Source organism: Haemorhous mexicanus, chromosome 5, assembly GCF_027477595.1.
Source record: "Haemorhous mexicanus isolate bHaeMex1 chromosome 5, bHaeMex1.pri, whole genome shotgun sequence".
NCBI lineage: Eukaryota > Metazoa > Chordata > Aves > Passeriformes > Fringillidae > Haemorhous > Haemorhous mexicanus.
In genome coordinates, this window is record NC_082345.1 from 27,440,416 (window position 1) to 27,458,481 (window position 18,066).

Sequence of the window (18,066 nt, forward strand, 5' to 3'; positions counted from 1 at the left end):
TTGCTCAGATTTTGGTCTAGGATTTAGCTTTAGAATGCAGCTATAGGAGGTGGTTTATTATTTCTCTGTAATCCCAAAAGACAAATACTTTCATGATACAAATTCTTTGGGAGATGTAAAAGTCATGAGGAAAAAAAGGTCACTGCTTCTGTGATAAAGCTTGCTTTGTGGCTTTTCATTTGTGCCAAAGGCTAGATCCACAATTCAGCTCCTTCCTACTGAGTTTGTGCTGGGAAGATGCCTGCCCATGGGTCTCTGCTCTCCAGTCACCTCTTTTTGAAGACTAGCATACCCCTGAGCATCTCCTGTGTTTTCCATTCCTGCCATTTCATGGTACAGCCGTTCTCCCTGTGGCTGTTGCTATGTTTCCTTGTTTCTTCCTCCTTCCTCTGCTCTGTTCTAGGAGCAGCTGTGCCATGCTGTGAGCAGCCTGTTTCTTACCAGGGTGACCTTATTTGTGTGTGTGTTTGCAGAGTTCCTCTTTGAGTGTCTCTTGTGCAAAAGTGAAATCCTCATCTGGTCAGTGTACTGCTGCCTGCTCCTCCTGACTGAAGAGCGCCTTTTCTTCTCCAAGTGTCACACTGTGTATGGTGAGTCATCAACCTTGCTGGCACAGTGACTGCAGTCATTCTTGTGCCTCTAGCTGAATTCCAGCACTTTACACACAACCACAATTTCCAGTCAGGATGGATAAAGGACTGAAAATAAGTACCTATCAGACATGTTTGTGATGTCCAACATAGCTTGAATTTATAATGTCATTGTCCTAATGAGTTTCTGATGAGCACTAATTCATTGTAATAACCAGTTATCATGATTGACACTCTCTGAGTTACTATTAAGTATTTCTGTGGATATGCCAAGAGTAGATTTAAGAAGAATTGTTAAATTCCTTCTGTTCTTTGGGACTTATCTCCTGCAGTGAAGGTTGAGGAGTGTTATGAGGGAGCTGAGTGAACACTCAACAGTTTTGGACAGTTGTTTCTGTCAGTAGATCAGAACAATATTTGTTCAAATCTTTCTTCCTTTTAAAAATTAATTTTGCTTCTGTTCTGGAATCTGGAATGTTAAAAGCCTCTCTGTGACTTCTCTTGAACGTGTACAGGCATTGAATCTCTGGTGAGGAGTCTCCAAGGTGTCCTGCTGCTGAACAATGTGGAGTTGCACAAACAAGGGCTCCTGCTCTTCACTGAAATACTGAAACGGTAAGGGAGTACCCTGTCAGGCTTGCAGGCAGAGTTTGGTACCCCCAAAATGGAAACTGTGAGGCTTTTGCTTTTAAGATTTTCGTCCAAGACCAGATATCTACACACAAGAGTTTTTGTGTTTGAAAGATGGTGCTGAACAATCTCATCTCCTTTATTCTTGCAAAGAAGGGCCTGATGGTTGTTTCTGAACCTCCCAGCTTGTCTTGTTTGTGCTTACATCCACCACTAAATCTTCCTCTTCCTGCTTCTTTGCCAGTTAGGGAGGTGAAATCTCTTTTCAGCTGTAGACAGAGCAGGAGAGAAGGCCAGGAAGGTCCAGGCATATGTGAGCAGGCCAGCTCCTGCTAAGTGTGCCTCTATGACAAAACAAAGCATGCAAACTCCATGGCCTCTGGTCTTCTGTCATCATCTGAGCTAAATTCAAACTGCAAAAACAAATTCTAGGCTGAAATATTAATGTCTTCTGTCACTTTTTTTCCTCTTGTTTTTTGCTAAGAAATAATATACACTGGCTTGTTTTTCTTCTGTGCTTCCTGTTCTTGCCTTTATGATCTTGTTCCTGTCCTGTCATGCTAGTGACAGAGTCTCGTTTTTGCCACTTAGATCCCTCAAGAGAGCCCTTGAGCAGAATTTTGGGAATGTCATAGTCAATTCTGTAGCAAGTGGCAGGGTAAAAAGGAGAAAAAAAAGCAACAGTGCTAGAACAGTGTGGTGATGCCAGTGTGGGATCTGTCAAAAAGAGAAACCGGGACATTGGGAACATTAATTACAGCATTTATGCTTGTAAAACAAAGAGAACACTCTGTGCAGTTGCTCTCATTTTCTCGTACACCCGTTCTGTTTCTCTGAGCTTTGCCTTAGAAATCTTTGAAATTATATCATAATAGGGAAAGGGATCTTATGCTGGAACCTCTCATCTTGGTTTTAGCTTGCAGCTGGATTCTCTTGTGTAAGTGAGCCACACATTCTGGTGAGGTCCATGCAGGACATACTGCTCCCCTTGGCAGTATGTCAGGAATGTTGGGTAGCTCTCCCTGGAGTGACCCTTGTCTCTCCCAGCATAATCAATGTGGCAGGTGCAGTTTGGGGCCCAAAGATGAGAGATTGCAGGAAGCTGGAAGAGTGCTGCCCTTCACACTTTCCCCCCAGGCCCCAAAGATATCACAGTGCACCATCTTGAAAGTGGGTTTGTGCATCTTGAATGAGTCAACAATACTCCTCCATCCCTTCTTCCCTGCATGAGTCAGTGAAGACTTTTTTCTTCCTGATGTGTTTTACTTCAGAAGGTCAGTGATTAAAGAAAGGAAATACAGAGGATTAATAGAATTACCCAGTGTGAGTAGAAGCAACTTGGAAGTTCAGTGCATCACTTGTCGCTTGGCTCCTGATGGCTGAGTTCCACAAGTCCTTTTCCTTGCCATGCCCGCCTCACAGCTTTTTCTCACAGCAGAATGTGAGGTGGCTGAGAAGCTGGGTTCCATCCCACTGAGTGACTAAAAAGAGTGGTTCTTCCTCTGTTCCCTTTTTGCCATGTAACTGGGCTACTAGTGTAATTTCTGCTGAAGTTCGCTTTGCTTTCCCATTTGTGCAGGAGAGCATGTGCTCCTGGCTTTCTTCAGTCAGGCACGACTGAGAAAATTGGATAACAGGGAATAGTTTTGGCTCCCAAATGTGGCTCCTGTCATGCTGTGATGCTTTTCTTGCTTCACTTTGGAGGGACCCTCTGGCAGGCTGTTTGTGCCTCTTGTCTGCATGTAACTGCCTGTCTTCCCCCTGCCCTTCCAATTGTACCTGACTTGCCAGGACCCAAATGAGCACAGTCTGCCATTTACACAGCTCTGTCCAATAATGGAATTAATGGCCTATTGTTCCTCCATCCTCTCATGCTGAATGCTCAAAGGTGTTGGGTCACAGATGACCAAAATGCTTACTGTCGAAAAGGATTGTCAAAGCAGTTGGATTGTGTTTATTTTCTTGTTTACTTTTCAAGTTTGTGAAGGCTCCTGCCCTGGCAGCATCTGGTATTAGGAGTGTAGTGAAAGAAGCTATTCTCATGGCATTATCCTCTAGGATGGTGATGTTTGCTTGTATACTTAAAAATATAAGTTGCTAGATGAACTCAAAAATGTCAGAGCAGACGGCCTGGACAAAGAGTCCAAGGCACAGAGGTCACTATATTTTGCAAAGCTCGCTTTTCTTGTGCTTTTCATGACAGTGTTCTGGAGTAGTCACACAGTTATCCAGGCTATGGATGTTTTATCATGGTAGGGCTTTAGACTGGTTGAAATTTCCTCTTTATAGCAAACCTTCTACCTGGTCAAGTGTGAGAGTACCTCCTTGAGAGCAGCTGGCTGTCAATACTGAAAAACATGGCTGCCGTCTCATGGCTCAGCTGTCCATTTACTGAAATGAAGAAAGGGCACTACAGTTACCTAACTCTGACAACATTCTCCTTGCTTACTTTGTTTGGTCTTCACAGGCAACCAGTGGAAATCAAATTGTTCACAAACCGAGGTGTATGTATAGAAGCCATTGATGTTTTGATGGAGACAGTGAACTGCCCAGTGCTGGAGGTGGCAGTGGAGGCTGTGAAAGCTGTGGCTGCTTTCCTGAGGTAGGCAGGAATGTATTTGCAGACTTTTCTTCAGATAGATCTGTTGATACTGTCTTGGGCTTTGCAGTTCCCCTGTGGCTGTGTGGGTGAACGTGCTCTGCAGTGGGACTTGTGGCTGAGGCAGGCGTGGGTACAGCAAGCCAGCTTCCCACCCACCTCAGGAAAGCTGCCAGAGCAATGAAGCTGTGGCAGGCAGCAAGTCATTGCAGGAAGGACCTAGTGTTCCAGGCAGGCTTGTACAGCAGCTGCTGTGGCTTTGTCACTCTGTGCCCCATCCAGATTGATAATAATAATAAACATAAGACTCTGGAGAGTCATGGGCTTCCTGACTGTAGTCAGAGCAGACAGAGCACTGAGAGTGTGTTTGGGCTTATGTGTGGGTGAAGACACTATTCAGATATTGTGACCTTACTATGCTCTGCTGGAGAGAAGTGGCAGTGGCATATTTCCATCAGAAGAGCAGTTACTTCTGATGGTGTTGCCTTCCTAGTGGAATGTCCCCTGCAGGGACTGTGCTTCTTGTCTTTGTCTTCACTTGTTAAGGAAGGACCATCTGAGCTCCCCTCCAGTCCCATATGAAGAACTGCAGAGGCTTCTGGAGGCAGTGCTGAAGCGATGTGCTGACCTTTCCCCACCACAGAGTAGTAAGAGGCATGCAGTAAGTCAAAAGCTGTTGCTCATTGGTAGGACCGAGCAGGACAGTGACGATCTTCCTGTGTTGATGTTTTATGTATGTTTCATCCCCTTGCTGTAGGCTTAGAGCCATATAGGTTTAGATTTTGTGCCTTTAGTGGGGAGAACACCTCCATACTCAAAGGAGTAGCAGATCTCCTGATTCATTAAGAACATTTTTTAGACCCAAGTTCTGTGGTACCTGATATTGGCCTTCTCTGCCTGAAGAAGGCAGAAGTGCTTTCTGTCCCATAGGCAGATGTTGGCCAGTCAGTTTCCACACACACAGAGCTAGGTGTCCTTTTAAGAATTAGGAGCTTCACAGGAAGGAAATTAGATAGTGAGGATATGCAGGCTGTGTTTAAAAGGAGAAAATGGGAAATGATGATACCTCTGCCAAGGTATCTCAGCATGAAATGGAGAAGGAGTTCTGAACTGCCGGGCGCCAGTGTGCAGCTGTGCCCTCCTCTGGTATTATGGAGAAGACCACCACAACAGGTTAAGGCTTAAAGGCAGATTTTGAGTTCCAAGTTGTTCCCAGTTTGGGCAAATGATTAACTCTGACGCTTCAGTTGGCTTCAGGCTTAACTCAGTGGGATGCTGTGTGGGAACAAGAATTAGTACATGGATAGCTGCTTAAAACTCTGAGCCAAAGTAGAAGAACTTCTAAGATTTCATTGCTAAGCAAGGAGAAGAACTCTGCTGTGTTGTCTGAAGAGTATTTGGAGGAAACAAAATTTTAAAAAGTACAAAGTTTTCTCAGAAGGATTTAAAGCTCCATTAGCTGAAGTGCTTAAAACTCAGATTAGATCAAATCATGGTAATACAGATTCTAAAGACAGGGCAGTGCAGAATTAATAGCTCTGTAACTCTGTCCTCCCTAGGAAGAGCATACACGAGCTGTTTAACTCTGCCCTCTCTGGGAAAGCACGGTAGTAAAAAATATTGTTGTGTGAAGGAGTGAAGTGCAATCTGTTGTTCCTCCTACTGCCGGTGTCAGAGGAGAAAGCTATTTTTTTCTGAAAGTGGACATAAGATTTTAAAGACTTCTCTCCTTTAACAGGGCGATCTCCTATTCTCAGTGTCTCAGAGTCACTCGGCAAACAGAAATCTTGGTAGAGTTCCTCAGAGACAGGGTCAGTTCTTGCTCAATACCCTGGAAAGTTTCAGAAATGCTTGCAGGTGAGGACAAGTCAGGAAGGTGTGTGGGTGGGTGGTGTGTGTCCATGTCTATCCATTCTTCTGTCCTTGTGACTATGTTCCTCCACCCAGCTCCACCACAGAAATATCACAGGTGAGTTCAGTGCATGGCACTGGTCAATGAAACAGCAGAGTCAGTGGTATGTATTAATAGTGAAAATTTTGTGACACCTGAATATGTCTCCCATGAAATTTGCCTGGGACCTGTCAGTTTATTTAATGTCTTTGGGCTTTGAGAGACTTCTTGAAAATTCACCAAACTGCTGATAATGTAAGAACTATTGGAAGGTATGTGTTAAACCAGATTCCTATGCTATGTGGTTTCACTGCCAGAGGGGATTAGCCATTTAACAAATGTATATCTGCTCCAGATGCTGGCCTTGGATTTGCTCATGTCTGTGACCTGTTACTGGAAGTGGGTTTATAGGCACCAACTTTACCTCTTTTGCTTCATCAGAGCTATTTGGCACCCTTAGCTGCACATCAGACAGTGGCAGATGAGTTTGTGTATGAATCAGAATGAATCAGGATCAGCTTTTAGGGTGGTCTGGCCAAGTTAGTTTTTGCCTTGCATCACTTGGGTTGGCTGAGATAATCCAGCCAGAATCAGACGTGCCTTTCTGCACTGACCCAGGGTTCTGTCATGGATTTTATATCAGCTAAATGGTCCCTTAGCTGATTTTCACAAGGTTTGCTGTATTGTTCATCTGGTATGGCTGAAAACCAGTCTTGCCACACCATAGCTTCCCACGGCACATGCTTTCTTCAGAGAAACTGAGTTTTCCTTTCCCAACGTGTACTGTTGTGCAACCTTGATGACTTTTAATAGCCTCACTCAAGAGGTAACTGAGTGTGATTGCCAGATTCCTCTGTTTCCAACCCATTGAGTGTTTGTGGGTCCTTTATGGTGAAAATAGTGATTAAAATTTAGTATCTCCTGGCTTCCTTTACAGAGTGAGGAGGTTTCCTCTTTCCTCTGTTATCCACTGTGTGTTTGTAGGTTAGCTGTGGAATTCCAGGGTGACTTCATGGCCCAGGAGAATGCTTTCACTGCCCCCAACTCTGAGAGCAAAGACACACTAAGCAACTTCTCTGAGTTCCTGTTGAGGATTTGTGACAGTCTCTGCATCCCCATGGTCATGGTAGGATTTCTTTTGAACTTGGTCTGTTCCATGGGTACCTGGAGAGGTGCTGTCAAGCACCAAGAGGGGGTTGCACAAATGGTTTTTTGGGGAACAGGGCATGTCAAGTAAACCAAGAACAGTTGTAACAGTTGTGACATTTGTCACTTTTCCACAGCCAAATATGGAATTATATAGTTCATGCAAACGTTAGTGTATGTTCTCAGAGGGTGCAGAAATTCATAAAGTTTCCATGTGGATGTCAGGGTCTTTCTTCAAACTGTGCAATCCCATAGCCTACCTACCATGCTGTGGGATCCATTGCTGCTCCAGATGTGTCAGGAAATGAAGGGTGCCTGAACTGCTGTTCCCCCTTCTGCCACTTTTTCAAAACTTGCCTGTGTCCCAGAGAGCTGCCATGGTTTGCACCTGCAATTTCATTTCTGTGCTTCTTCCCAGAAGGTACTGATGAGGCTGCCCAGTCTGCATGGGCAGTATTAAGCATTGTGCCTCAGTAAGGCCTGTGACATGATTTAAAAAGAAGCTGTGGAGACTCATGAGTGCTTTAGTGTTCCATACAGGCCTGTCCCTAAGACACTTCAAGCAGAATTGTCAAAACAATGGGACTTTTGTTGTGGTTCCTAACATTTCATAAAGTTTGCTTGTGCTATGTGATGGGCACAGGTGTATGGATTCTTGCAGTTGTTTTGGTTGGTGTTTTCTTAACCAATCTCTTGGTAGGCAGCTGCAGTGACACTGCTGTTCTCCTCCCTGACAGGAGGGTGCAGTGCATGTCCAGTTTGGCAGAGCTGGAGTCAGTGTTCTGTTTCTTGCTTATTGAACTTGGGTAAAAATTAATGGACTGTGAGAAAATTGTCCAGTGACCTTCAACAAGAGTGAGTTGAGTCATTCTGTTCTAAACAGTTCAGGGCTGGATTCTGTAGAGAGCTCAAATGCCTGTGTTGCCACTGCTCAGTGAAGCACTGAAGCACAGGTGATAAGTGTTGCTGAGGTCAGCTGCATTTAAACATATGTCCTATGTTGTATAGGAGAATTATCCATCTGACCTGTAAGAGCAGTAGCTTGCAGGGCAATGTAGGGCAGTAGGGTCAGCCACTGTGCATTAAGGCCTAACTGGTTGCCTGCTGGAGTCCAGGAGAGGTTTCTTGTCTGGTGTGATGTCTTGCAGAGTTACCAGCACAGCTCATAGTGCTGGCAGGGGACTATTAGTTGTGTTCAAAGTGCTCTGTGAGCCTGTTCTGCTGCCTGGCATTTTGGTAAAAGAATTTCTACTCCATTTGTTTGGATTTAGAAACCTGACTTTCTGGGCAGGCAGGAGGCTGGAAGGAAGCTGCCGCATTCAGTGTTTATAGCATCTTGTGCACCTGATGTATTTATCTTTCCACAGAGCTATCTGGAAAGGGCTGTCAGCCCGTCAGTGACAGAGGTTTTCATCTCAGCACTCACCACCCTCTTTACAGTGGTGCCAAGCATGAGGAAAAAGTTCTCCAAGAAGCTGGGTATGAGGGTATTGTGGCATCGTGTTCTCTGTGCTCTTAACTGGTGGAACTTGCTGCTGCTGCATATTACTGAGGCAATGAGCCTAACATTGAGACTTTATGGGGAGGATTCTATTACAAGTTTATATGAGTAAGAATAGAGTGCCTGGTTGTGTTCAGCAGGATGGAAAAGTTATTTGGTCTAGCAATGATGATGGGACAGGTTTTATTTAGGATAAGAATGTTGTGTCAGCTTTATCCTTCCCTCTGGAATAATTCAGAATTAAATTGGCTGTTCCTGTAGACAGGGATTATGCTGGAATTGTTGGGATTTTACTATGTAGAAATCATAGTTTAATCTATGTGTGCCTTATTCTTCACAGATCAGAGAGGTAATGCAGACAATTCCTCTGTTCTAAACATGTGAAACTGGCAAATCTTCACTTCTCCTGAGAAAACAAATTAATCTCAGATACTCTCCTCACACCCAAACTTGGAGTAGTTTACTTTCTGAAAGGCAGCCTAATATGTATATTCTTACTGAGATGGCCTGCCCTCTTCACCAGGCCTGTATGGAGATGTGTGGGGGTGGTTATGGGACCTGCCTACTCTTTTTTTTATCATACATGTTCTGTGCTCCTTTGACATCTCTGTCTTGCTTTCTTTCTAGCATCTTCATCCTTCATCCGACTGACACTGGAGCTGAAGGCCAGATTTTGCTCTGTACAGAGGTATTGTGATGTGTGCATTGTTAGTGAGCCAAGAATTTCCAGATGGGAAAGTAGACCATGCCTTATCTAATACTCCTGATTAGGCAAGATGAGAGGCTGGAAGACTCAGGAATGGTTGTGTCTTACTGAAAAATGTAAATGGTTACTGACAGTAGAAGAGCTTGATGTGGGAGAAGGGAGAAGCAGTTTGGTAGGGGGTGGATGGATTTACACGGCATTGGGAGAATTCTGTGCTCTGTCGTGAGTTGCACAGATAGAGCAGCCTGACTTTGGAGTAGTCAGATCAGTGGGTGTTCTGAAGAGAAGTATCAGTAGCATCAGTTCCATCTGAGCTCTGGCTTCCTAAGCATTTACTACCACTGTTGATGTTCCTTGTGGTGTGATAATATATTAGAAATGGGGGGAAGGAGGATAACTTCAGTAGCAGGCATTGCAAAAGATCTCCAGTAGTAGAAGCTATGATTTCTAGGTTGAGGAGTATTTGGGGAGACTCTCTGTGAATCTGCAGAGATGTTTTACCTCCTCTTTCCTGTGACTGTACCTCATTAAAAAAGTAAACAAAACACACAGCACTCCTCGTCCAGTTTACTAGTGTGGGACTTTGAGTGGGGGCATTTGTGCCTGTGAATGGTGTGTGGTGGGGGTGATCTAGGATTCTCAATAGAGCACTCTGCTGTGCCAAGGATGGTGTGTTAACATGTCTGCTTATGTCCTGTTCTGCAAGAAAATGGTTGGAGAGAGAGAAATATTTGGAAATAGCTGTTCTCACCCTTTTAGTTGCTATTTTGGCATTCTTCAGTGTTCATCCCTGGCAATAAGTGTTGTTTGCCAGTGGAATCCTTGTATTGTGAGCTACCCTTAAACACCTCCCATTCTCTGCAGTGTTAGGGGTCCTGTCCTTATAGGACTCTCTGTGTAGACAAGGTGTGATGGTTATGGGAGTACCCCACTGTATTCACACTGGCCCAAGGTATAAATGTGTTCACTGTTGTCACTGCAGACACCACCACATCTGTGAGTCCATTGGGAACTTGTAATTTTCCTGGAAGCCTAGGCTGGCTCCTAGAGTCTTCTTGTGATGGGGCAGGTGCTTGTATGTAGTCATTCAGTAAAATGAGGTTCTGGCAGACAGTGTGTGATATCAGAAGTAGGAAGAGGATATTTCTAGCCTCCTTTACTGTCTCTTTCTGCTCTTCTTCACAGTAATCCTGTCCTGAATCACACCTGTTCCAGCTTCCTCTGCAGCTTGTGCTTGAACCTTTACTCAGCCATAGAGAAGACGAGAACTTCTTCTCAGGAGGGCAAGTTTGAGGAAAGAGAAAAATTGCTCTATTTAGTTTGAGGCCCTGCCATCCTCTGTTTAGGCAACAGGTGAAAAAAAAAAAGATAGAAAAGGACAAAGGAGAAGGGAAGGAAGGACACACAAAGCTTGACTGAGAGATTTTTTTTTTTTCCCCAGCTTGTTTTTAAGCTGGTCCAGCAAGCACCAGCACAGAAAACACTCAGAAAATGCCTTTTGAAGAGTTTGGAACCCTACCTGAAAGAATGCATTTCATCTGCCTATGGTTTTGGTTTACATGGGGGCATTTATTAGCACAGTTGTGCATGCTTAATTGAAACAAAATTATTTGCCACAGTCAAGTGGCGTATCTGCAGATTAAGGTAATTTTTTCCCTCTGGCATACTCTATAAAGCCTTCCTGTCTGTACTGTAACTTTTCATAATAGGTAAGTCCCAAACAAATGAGGTGACAGTTTCTACATCAGAAAAGTTACTTTTCCCATTAGCAGTGGTTGGTCACCATGCAGGCAGCATCAGCAAAGGGCTCAGAATCTCAAACAGATTGTGTTTTTTCATCCTTAAACTGTCTTTTCATCCTTAAAGCCAGCTCTGTTAAATCAGGTCTCACACCACTATTGATGCCAAATCACAGAGGTGTGCTTGGTGTATGCAGACTGTGGAGTTGTTCCATAGACATTGCTCATCATTTCCTGCCTGCTTATGTTTTTATTTTTAGAGCAGGAGATGTCTGAGCTCCTGCAGAAGGGTCTGCCTCAGTTAAACTACACCATTGCTGAAAGCCTTCTCCTCCTATCTGAAAGCCCTGAGCCTTTCTTTTTGGATCAGTCTCTTTGCAGCCAGCAGCACTGTTTCCTACTGCTCTTATACTTTGCCTACACCTTCGGGGACAGGTGAGCCAAGACTATACAAAGCAAGTGGCCATTACATACCATGTATTGGTGGGTAAAGCATATCTATTGTTACTATTTCCACTCCAATCTCCTTCAATGCAGGTTTGTTCCAGATGCAGAATTATTTCTAGCTGTAAGAAATTTTCTCCTGTCAACACAGGACCATGGAGACTGTCCCCCTCCACACATACTCAGAGCTGCACTTTACCTCCTTGCTGTCTGTCAGGACAAAGGCAAAGCCCTGGATGTGGTAAAAGATTTCATTCCTACCTCTTGGAGCCTTTTTGTTGAAACTAAGGTTTCTCTCCACTCACATCAACCTTCTTGTAGAAAGTATTTTGGCATAGGTGGTGAGCAGTGAATGAGTGAAGACTGTGCAGTGCATCTACACTCTGGAAAGTTAGCTATGAAAATACACAGGGGAATATAGATATGACAGAATAAAAACTTGTGTATATGTGGGAAGTGTAACTGCGTTGGATAGGCTGTGAATTCACATATAGAATATAATGAATTTCATAGCTCAGTCTCCCAAACACATCTCCAGCCTCTGCAGCAGGCTTTCTAGTGTTCCCATATGGCTCTTTGCTGCTGCACAGCTTTGAGCTCTGTATAAAGCCTACAGCTTTCTTAGCCTTTTTGATGCAAATGGACTTCACAAAATGATGTTTAACTGATGTGTTTGATTGTCTGCTGAAAAGGCAGTGTGACTGTTTCTTGCAGTAAAGTCTCATCACTTCAGATGCTTTATATTCAGTATTAGTGATTATTTTGTTCTCTGTCTCACTTCCCATTTCCCTCTTTACCAGAGATCTTTGTCTACCATAAGAAGGATCCTGGATAATCTTCCAGATCTGAGCTTGGTCTATGTCCATTGTCCTCTTCTGCTGAAATTCTTCCTGCGCTACCCTGAGCTCATGGGGAGATTTGGGCACCAAGTGCTCCAACTCTGGTTTACCTGGGAGGACTGCAAGCAGACTGAGGTTGAAGAAGCTGATTTTGGCTCGTCAGATCAGCTGAACAGTGCTAATCCATTGCTTCCCATTCTGAAGAGCAATTCCAGCATTTTGCTTATTTTACTGGTATGTGGCTTTCACAAGGACGAGCTGCTATCTTGGCCCTGATTTTGGGGGCTTTTTGGGTCTTAAGGCTTTTAGTGATGTTATAAAACTAAGGATTTTGATAGAAGGAGCCATATGTGTGTACACAGACTTCCACCTGCCAGGGAAGCCTTATGTGGAAAATGGGACCTTGTATGTGTGTTATCTCTTTCTCTGTCATCCATCCACTGTGACAGGAAGGGATCCTCTGAGAGCTGGCTGGACAGGGATCTGAAGAGTTATGCTGATGTATGTCATGAAAAATCCCATTCCTTCCTCTATCCAGATACACAGCTGAGTACACCAGATTCTTCAGTGCCAGCCTTTGAAGAATCTGTTTTGCAAATTTGGGAGCAAAGCTTTGCTACTCACAGATGAGAAGGGTATAATGAACAAGAACTCTGAAAAAGCACTGTGCAGAGAACAGGTCTTGAGGGCACAGCTTTCTGTTTGTTTGAGGTTTTCATTTTGTCTCATTTTAACTAGAGACTCTTGTCAGAGAATTTTGAAGTACTCTTGAGTTTTTAGGACTGCAAATAACATGTTTTATTGCTCTTAAAAGATAAAATAATAGTCTTGTGACAGGGAAAATTAATCAGTTCAGGAGAGAAAGGGGCCTTGAAGTAGCAGGCTAGTGTGTTTGCCTTTAGCTGGTGTAATGAGCTCTATTAACCCATGTAATCATGACACAATCGTGTCCTGATGGCTGCTTAGAGGCCTTTTCTCACTTCCACTGTTCTCACCTTTCTGTCACCCCTCCCCATCAGTGGCCTCTTGTCCCATGACTGTCGAGCCAGTCACATAGTAAATATTAGCTAACTTTTCCACAGAAGAACATGAGATTTGCCTGTAAGGGCAAAAGCTAAGAACTGTGATATTTCTTCTCCAGTCCCTTAGAGAAATTAAAACTAACTATCACTGAGAAGGCAAGCCCATGTCAGCAGATGGTAAAGAAGTAAGAGGAAGCAAGGCTTAACTCTGAGTGGGCATCCAGTGGGCATTACAGAACGTGTTTGTTCTGATCTAAGAGGCTATGGCTAAATTTTAATATCTGAAATGACTGCCAGGAGAGCTCTCAGGTGGGGCAGTTCTTTCACAGTTGGGATGATGTTGCAGAGTAGGTAACAGCATCCAGGCATTTGATACCATTGCAGAGCATTAGTAAAAGTGAGCAATGAGTTTATTTATCAGGACAAATTAAGGAAGTGAAGTGTCCCATGAGGCTTGTCCACACTCTTACCTTTGGCAGTAGTTCTGGAACCCGTCACTTCACAAACTGAAGCAGGTCTGTCAATAAGCAAAACATAAATGGTGTCTCCCTTCCCTGAATGGTACAACATTCCTGCTTTCCCTTTTCTGCCTTGCCATGTGCTCTTGCAGAAATAAATTCATTTAGCTCTGTTCCACTCTTTAAAGTGAGTTGTAATAAGTCACAGGCTTTGACAATTCACCTTTCAATTGTGGAAAAGCATAATCAATCTGAATTTAGATGGACTAATAAAACAGTGCAATATGCAGGGATAAATATACTGTCAGATGTAAAGAAAACTTATGAGATGAATAACCTAAGCTTCAGAATGCACTAGTGGAGTGGAAAGGCCTCTGCATGGTACAGTGAAACAAAAATGAATGTCCTTCCAAGGATGACTTCTTTGCTTATCTGTTTTGAATAATTGCCTGGATTAGATATAACAGATGGTTAGTGACTTCATCTGAGACCTTGAGCTTCTGGGTAGGAAGGAACCGATTAACACAATGCTGCATTTGCCAGGACCAGAAAGGCTGTGGCCATTGCTTCGTGTCATTTTGTGCTCTGTGTGTTCATCTGGGGGTGAATATAGTCATGATGACACACTGTCCCACTTGTCTTCTCTATGCTCCAGGTCTGAGGTGCTCTCTCAGAGAGCAGAGACATTAGATTACATTCCTGAATGTCATATGAAGCACATCTAAGTCAGCAGAGATGATTGTGCAGACATCTCCCTGCCCTTTATTTGTGAAAGTCTCTGCTAGAGACAGGAATTTGTCGCAGAACTAGAAAGCTTTTTCTGGCACAGCCAGCCTGTTCTTTATTTGCTTTCCTTGGGTATGGGGTCCCACAGCCATTTTCTCTGCATCATCGAAGTCTGGATGCAGTACTGCTGGGTGATAGGGGAAGGCAGCTGGGAGGGGCAGCAAGCTGTCCAGGCAGGCTGTAGGCTCAGTTGCTGAGACCAGTTTCCTGTTTACCTCTTCAACTCCACCATTGCAATGCAGTAGCCAGGACTACTGCAGGAAGAGAGGAAAGGTAGTGCTGACCTAATATGTGTTCAGATGGTCATATTATGTCAGCACTACCAGGCATTTTCTGTCTGATATTTATACAACTGTCTCTGTACATGCCGTGCAAGTGAATTTATTGTTATGTACCTCAACATGAAGACTATGCCCAAATTAAGCCTACTGGCTGTGGGATCCAGCTCAGAGACTCCAGACAAAGGCCTGTAGTCAAGAGGCAGGCTTGTGAGCTGTGTACATGAGTCTCCCCTTTCCTGTGATTGATTGCTTGCCCAGCTTACATATGTTTCGTGCAGTTTAGTTATGTTACTACTGCACATACAAGGCTGCCAGCCTTTTGAAAGTTAGGAATTATGGACTGACTAATAAGTTTGATTTTAGACAAGCATTTTTAATATGCAAGCTGATTTTTCAAAACAACATGCAGAGCAGAGGTGCCAGAGATTCTGTTCTCTTGTTTAGTTCTCCCTGGTCTAAAACGGTGACCTTAAATGTATGTTACCCTTACACTTACAGAACCAAATAATTCTTTAAATGGGATATTACTGAGAGGTGCCTAACAGACATGAGTCCTTTTGCTTTATTCAGTTCTGTATTTAATCTTAATGGTGCTTTATTAGGCTGTTTCCCAAGGCACCAGATTAGCATAATGGTATTAAACAGTGGTGACTTCTGCCTAATCAGAAAGACTTCTGCCTTTAGGACTTCTACCTAAGGGTAGAAAGGTAATGTGTTTGTTTCTTCCTTTGCAGGACCTGGTCTGCTCAAGCTCTGTGGAAGTGGCTTGGAAGGTATTGATGACTCTAAGGACTTTTCTGGAAAGAAATGAGGATGTCCTTGTCTGTGACCTCCTTCGGAGCCGATTTTTACAGATTCTGCAGCAGCTTCTGGTAGAGAGCAGCTCAGCCACCCTACAAGGTGACCCCACCTCTGTGATTTGGTCTTGCTGTAAGATCAATTAGCTGTAGGAACACAGTCTGGGATAAAGTGGTTTTGAACTGCTGATGTAGCTTCAGTACTTACCTGCATGGGGAAATTTATGGACAAAACTGTACTAATTTAGTTTCCTTTTTCAGGGATTCATTTTGAAGTGAGAGCCTTTTTTCTAATTTAGGTTGTTCTGGCTTCAAACTGTGATTGTTAAACCAAAGCAGGGTTCTTGTATACTGCTGTCAGTGTTCAAATGGAGAGCTGTGCTGGTAAATCTTCCTGCTTGAATAGGGGCCCAAGTGGTGGCTGAAAGACATCCTCCTTTTTGCCTCTTCTTTGTGCAAAACATGTGGGTGGCCTGAGTATACACAGCTCCAGGACACAGAAATCAGGAGCAAGGATTGAATCATTCATGGTATTGATCCCCAAACAGGCACTGTGGTATCACAAGATCTTATAACTTTGTTAGGTCTCTGAAAGGGAGCAAGGCTCTGACTGGGGGAAATCCCTGTTTTCCTTACTAGCCCTGTCTGTGATGTTGGAACTGTTGTCCCACTAAGAAAGGTGCTGTGCAAACCAGTCCGTGAGCTTGAACTGAAAGAGGCAGCAGTGCTAAGATGTCCTTGGCTCTTTCGGGATAGAGACTTAGCACAACTTCTTTTGTTCCTGAGGGGGCCACTGATGTTTTTAACAGCTCTGCTCTGTTTCAAGTGTTTTGTTGTGCAGCAGTTGGGATGGATGGTAGAGCATGAGGCTACAAGATCATCTAGGTCTGATCTTGTTGGAGTTTTGCACATTTGAACTTGCATGTCCCTCTGTTGCTGATCTAGGGATGCCATGGAGCTGTGGGGAGGCCAAGTTCCATTTCCTATAGAGAGTCAGACCTATTCCTCCAAACCACTGGTGATGGAGGTAGGACACTGAGCTATAGGAGCTTTTGCAAGATTTGAGCCCTTCTGCTACTGTTAATATGTGTAGCTCTTCTTTGTATTGCATCTTGAACTTATTAAGTGACATCCTGGCAACCCCATCCAGAAAGTCAAACACCAGATGTACTCTGGAGACAGACTTCCTTGTCTCCCAGCACACAGGCATCTCTGTGAGGCCTGGGGTAGTTAAGTCCAGGGGATCTGCATTCCTATTCAAACAGTAGCCAGCCTGCTTTTAGACAAGAAGGAAGCCCAATAGTTGGACTCCATCAGGAATATGTAAACATTAAAGACACCCATAAGTGTTTTCTCCTCAAAACTGAAAACTCATGTGCCTTTGTGAAAACGTTTACTGGAGGTGATACTTGCTTGCTGTACGTATGGCTGTCTACAGTACAAAATCTTAACCTGCTTACAGCACAGCAAAAAAAGTGAATAGTAGGGAGAAGATTGCTCTGTGGGGTTGGTGGTCTTAATAGCTCAATTTTCCTTACATACAGGCCTGATGTGTGAGGTTCTCACTTCTGTCTCTGCCCCTCCTTGTGGGATGGGATGGACAGCGTTTTTCCAGTCTCACAAGATGGAGGAGAACAAATGCTGTGCAGCTGGGCTGCCGTCAAAAGTAACAGTAATGGTCAAGTGGGCAGGAAGGGAGCAGTCTAGAAAGGGCGGATGACTTCTAGCTTATTAGCAGTATCAATTTCAAAGTGTGAGGAACATGCTCCTTACATAGCTCATGATGGGTGTGAATGACCCTAGCCCCTTTTTCCCCACTTCTTTAGTTGCTCCTGAAGTGGTGTTGGCAGTATTCAGGTGTGGCTCAGGCCAAGCCAGAAAGGGGACCTGCTCCAGAGGGGACTGTAGAGATGTTGGGGCTGTGTGTGTGTGTGTGTGCGTCCTTATCCTGCAGCCAGAAAATTAACAATTCCTGGCACACTTTAAGGTACAACAGTTTGGAGTTCGCTGACAGGCTAAGCTGTCTGTGCCCTTCTTAGCTAACAGGAACCTGCCTGTTTTGCTGAGCCTTCTTTTCCTGGTGCAGCTGCGGAGCAAGGGCATAAGGGAGCTGGACAGCACAGACTTTAAGCTGATTCACCAGGGTGAGTATTTGCATCCATCTTCTCCCAGGGAAGCATTTATTAATTGTTCCATAAGATGATTAGGGGCTTGCTCCTTGTCCTTTGAGAGAAGATTGACCTGGCATTATAGTAATGGTTGCTTTGAGATGCTTTCATAGCCAGAGCATTGTAAAGAGTTGTGGTAACTAACTCAGTTAACAAAGCCCAGGTTCTCTTCCTCTTACTTTTGCAATACATTTTTTGTCTGAAACCTCACAAGGTGGCCAAAGTATTCCCCTGACCATGACAAGATTTCAGGGTCAGTGACTGTCATTGGTTTGGCACGTGACCACATGGCTGCTGTGCTTCCTGAATCATTCCTGTCCATCCTTGCTGTAATAGTCTGGTGGGGTTCAGGCCACAGTCATGTCCTGTTAATCAGCTATCAGGAAGTCTAGTGAAACTGGGCTTTCCTTGGAATGTGAATCCAGAGTATATGGCTCCCAACCAACTGCAGGGCTTGCCCACTCCACCC

General features: G+C 44.1%; 1 protein-coding gene across 1 annotated transcript in view; it reads left to right on the plus strand.

The window, feature by feature from the left end:
• Positions 1-18,066, plus strand: part of MEI1 (meiotic double-stranded break formation protein 1) — a 37,789-nt gene that overhangs the window by 8,932 nt on the left and 10,791 nt on the right. The window contains exons 9-22 of the mRNA XM_059846550.1: positions 474-590; positions 1,106-1,205; positions 3,688-3,822; positions 4,366-4,480; positions 5,558-5,676; positions 6,695-6,836; positions 8,224-8,335; positions 8,985-9,045; positions 10,249-10,346; positions 11,063-11,237; positions 11,340-11,487; positions 12,047-12,319; positions 15,367-15,532; positions 17,469-17,573. Of these exons, the coding sequence (XP_059702533.1) occupies positions 474-590; positions 1,106-1,205; positions 3,688-3,822; positions 4,366-4,480; positions 5,558-5,676; positions 6,695-6,836; positions 8,224-8,335; positions 8,985-9,045; positions 10,249-10,346; positions 11,063-11,237; positions 11,340-11,487; positions 12,047-12,319; positions 15,367-15,532; positions 17,469-17,573 (1,866 nt within the window). The remainder of the gene's footprint in view (positions 1-473; positions 591-1,105; positions 1,206-3,687; positions 3,823-4,365; positions 4,481-5,557; positions 5,677-6,694; positions 6,837-8,223; positions 8,336-8,984; positions 9,046-10,248; positions 10,347-11,062; positions 11,238-11,339; positions 11,488-12,046; positions 12,320-15,366; positions 15,533-17,468; positions 17,574-18,066) is intronic.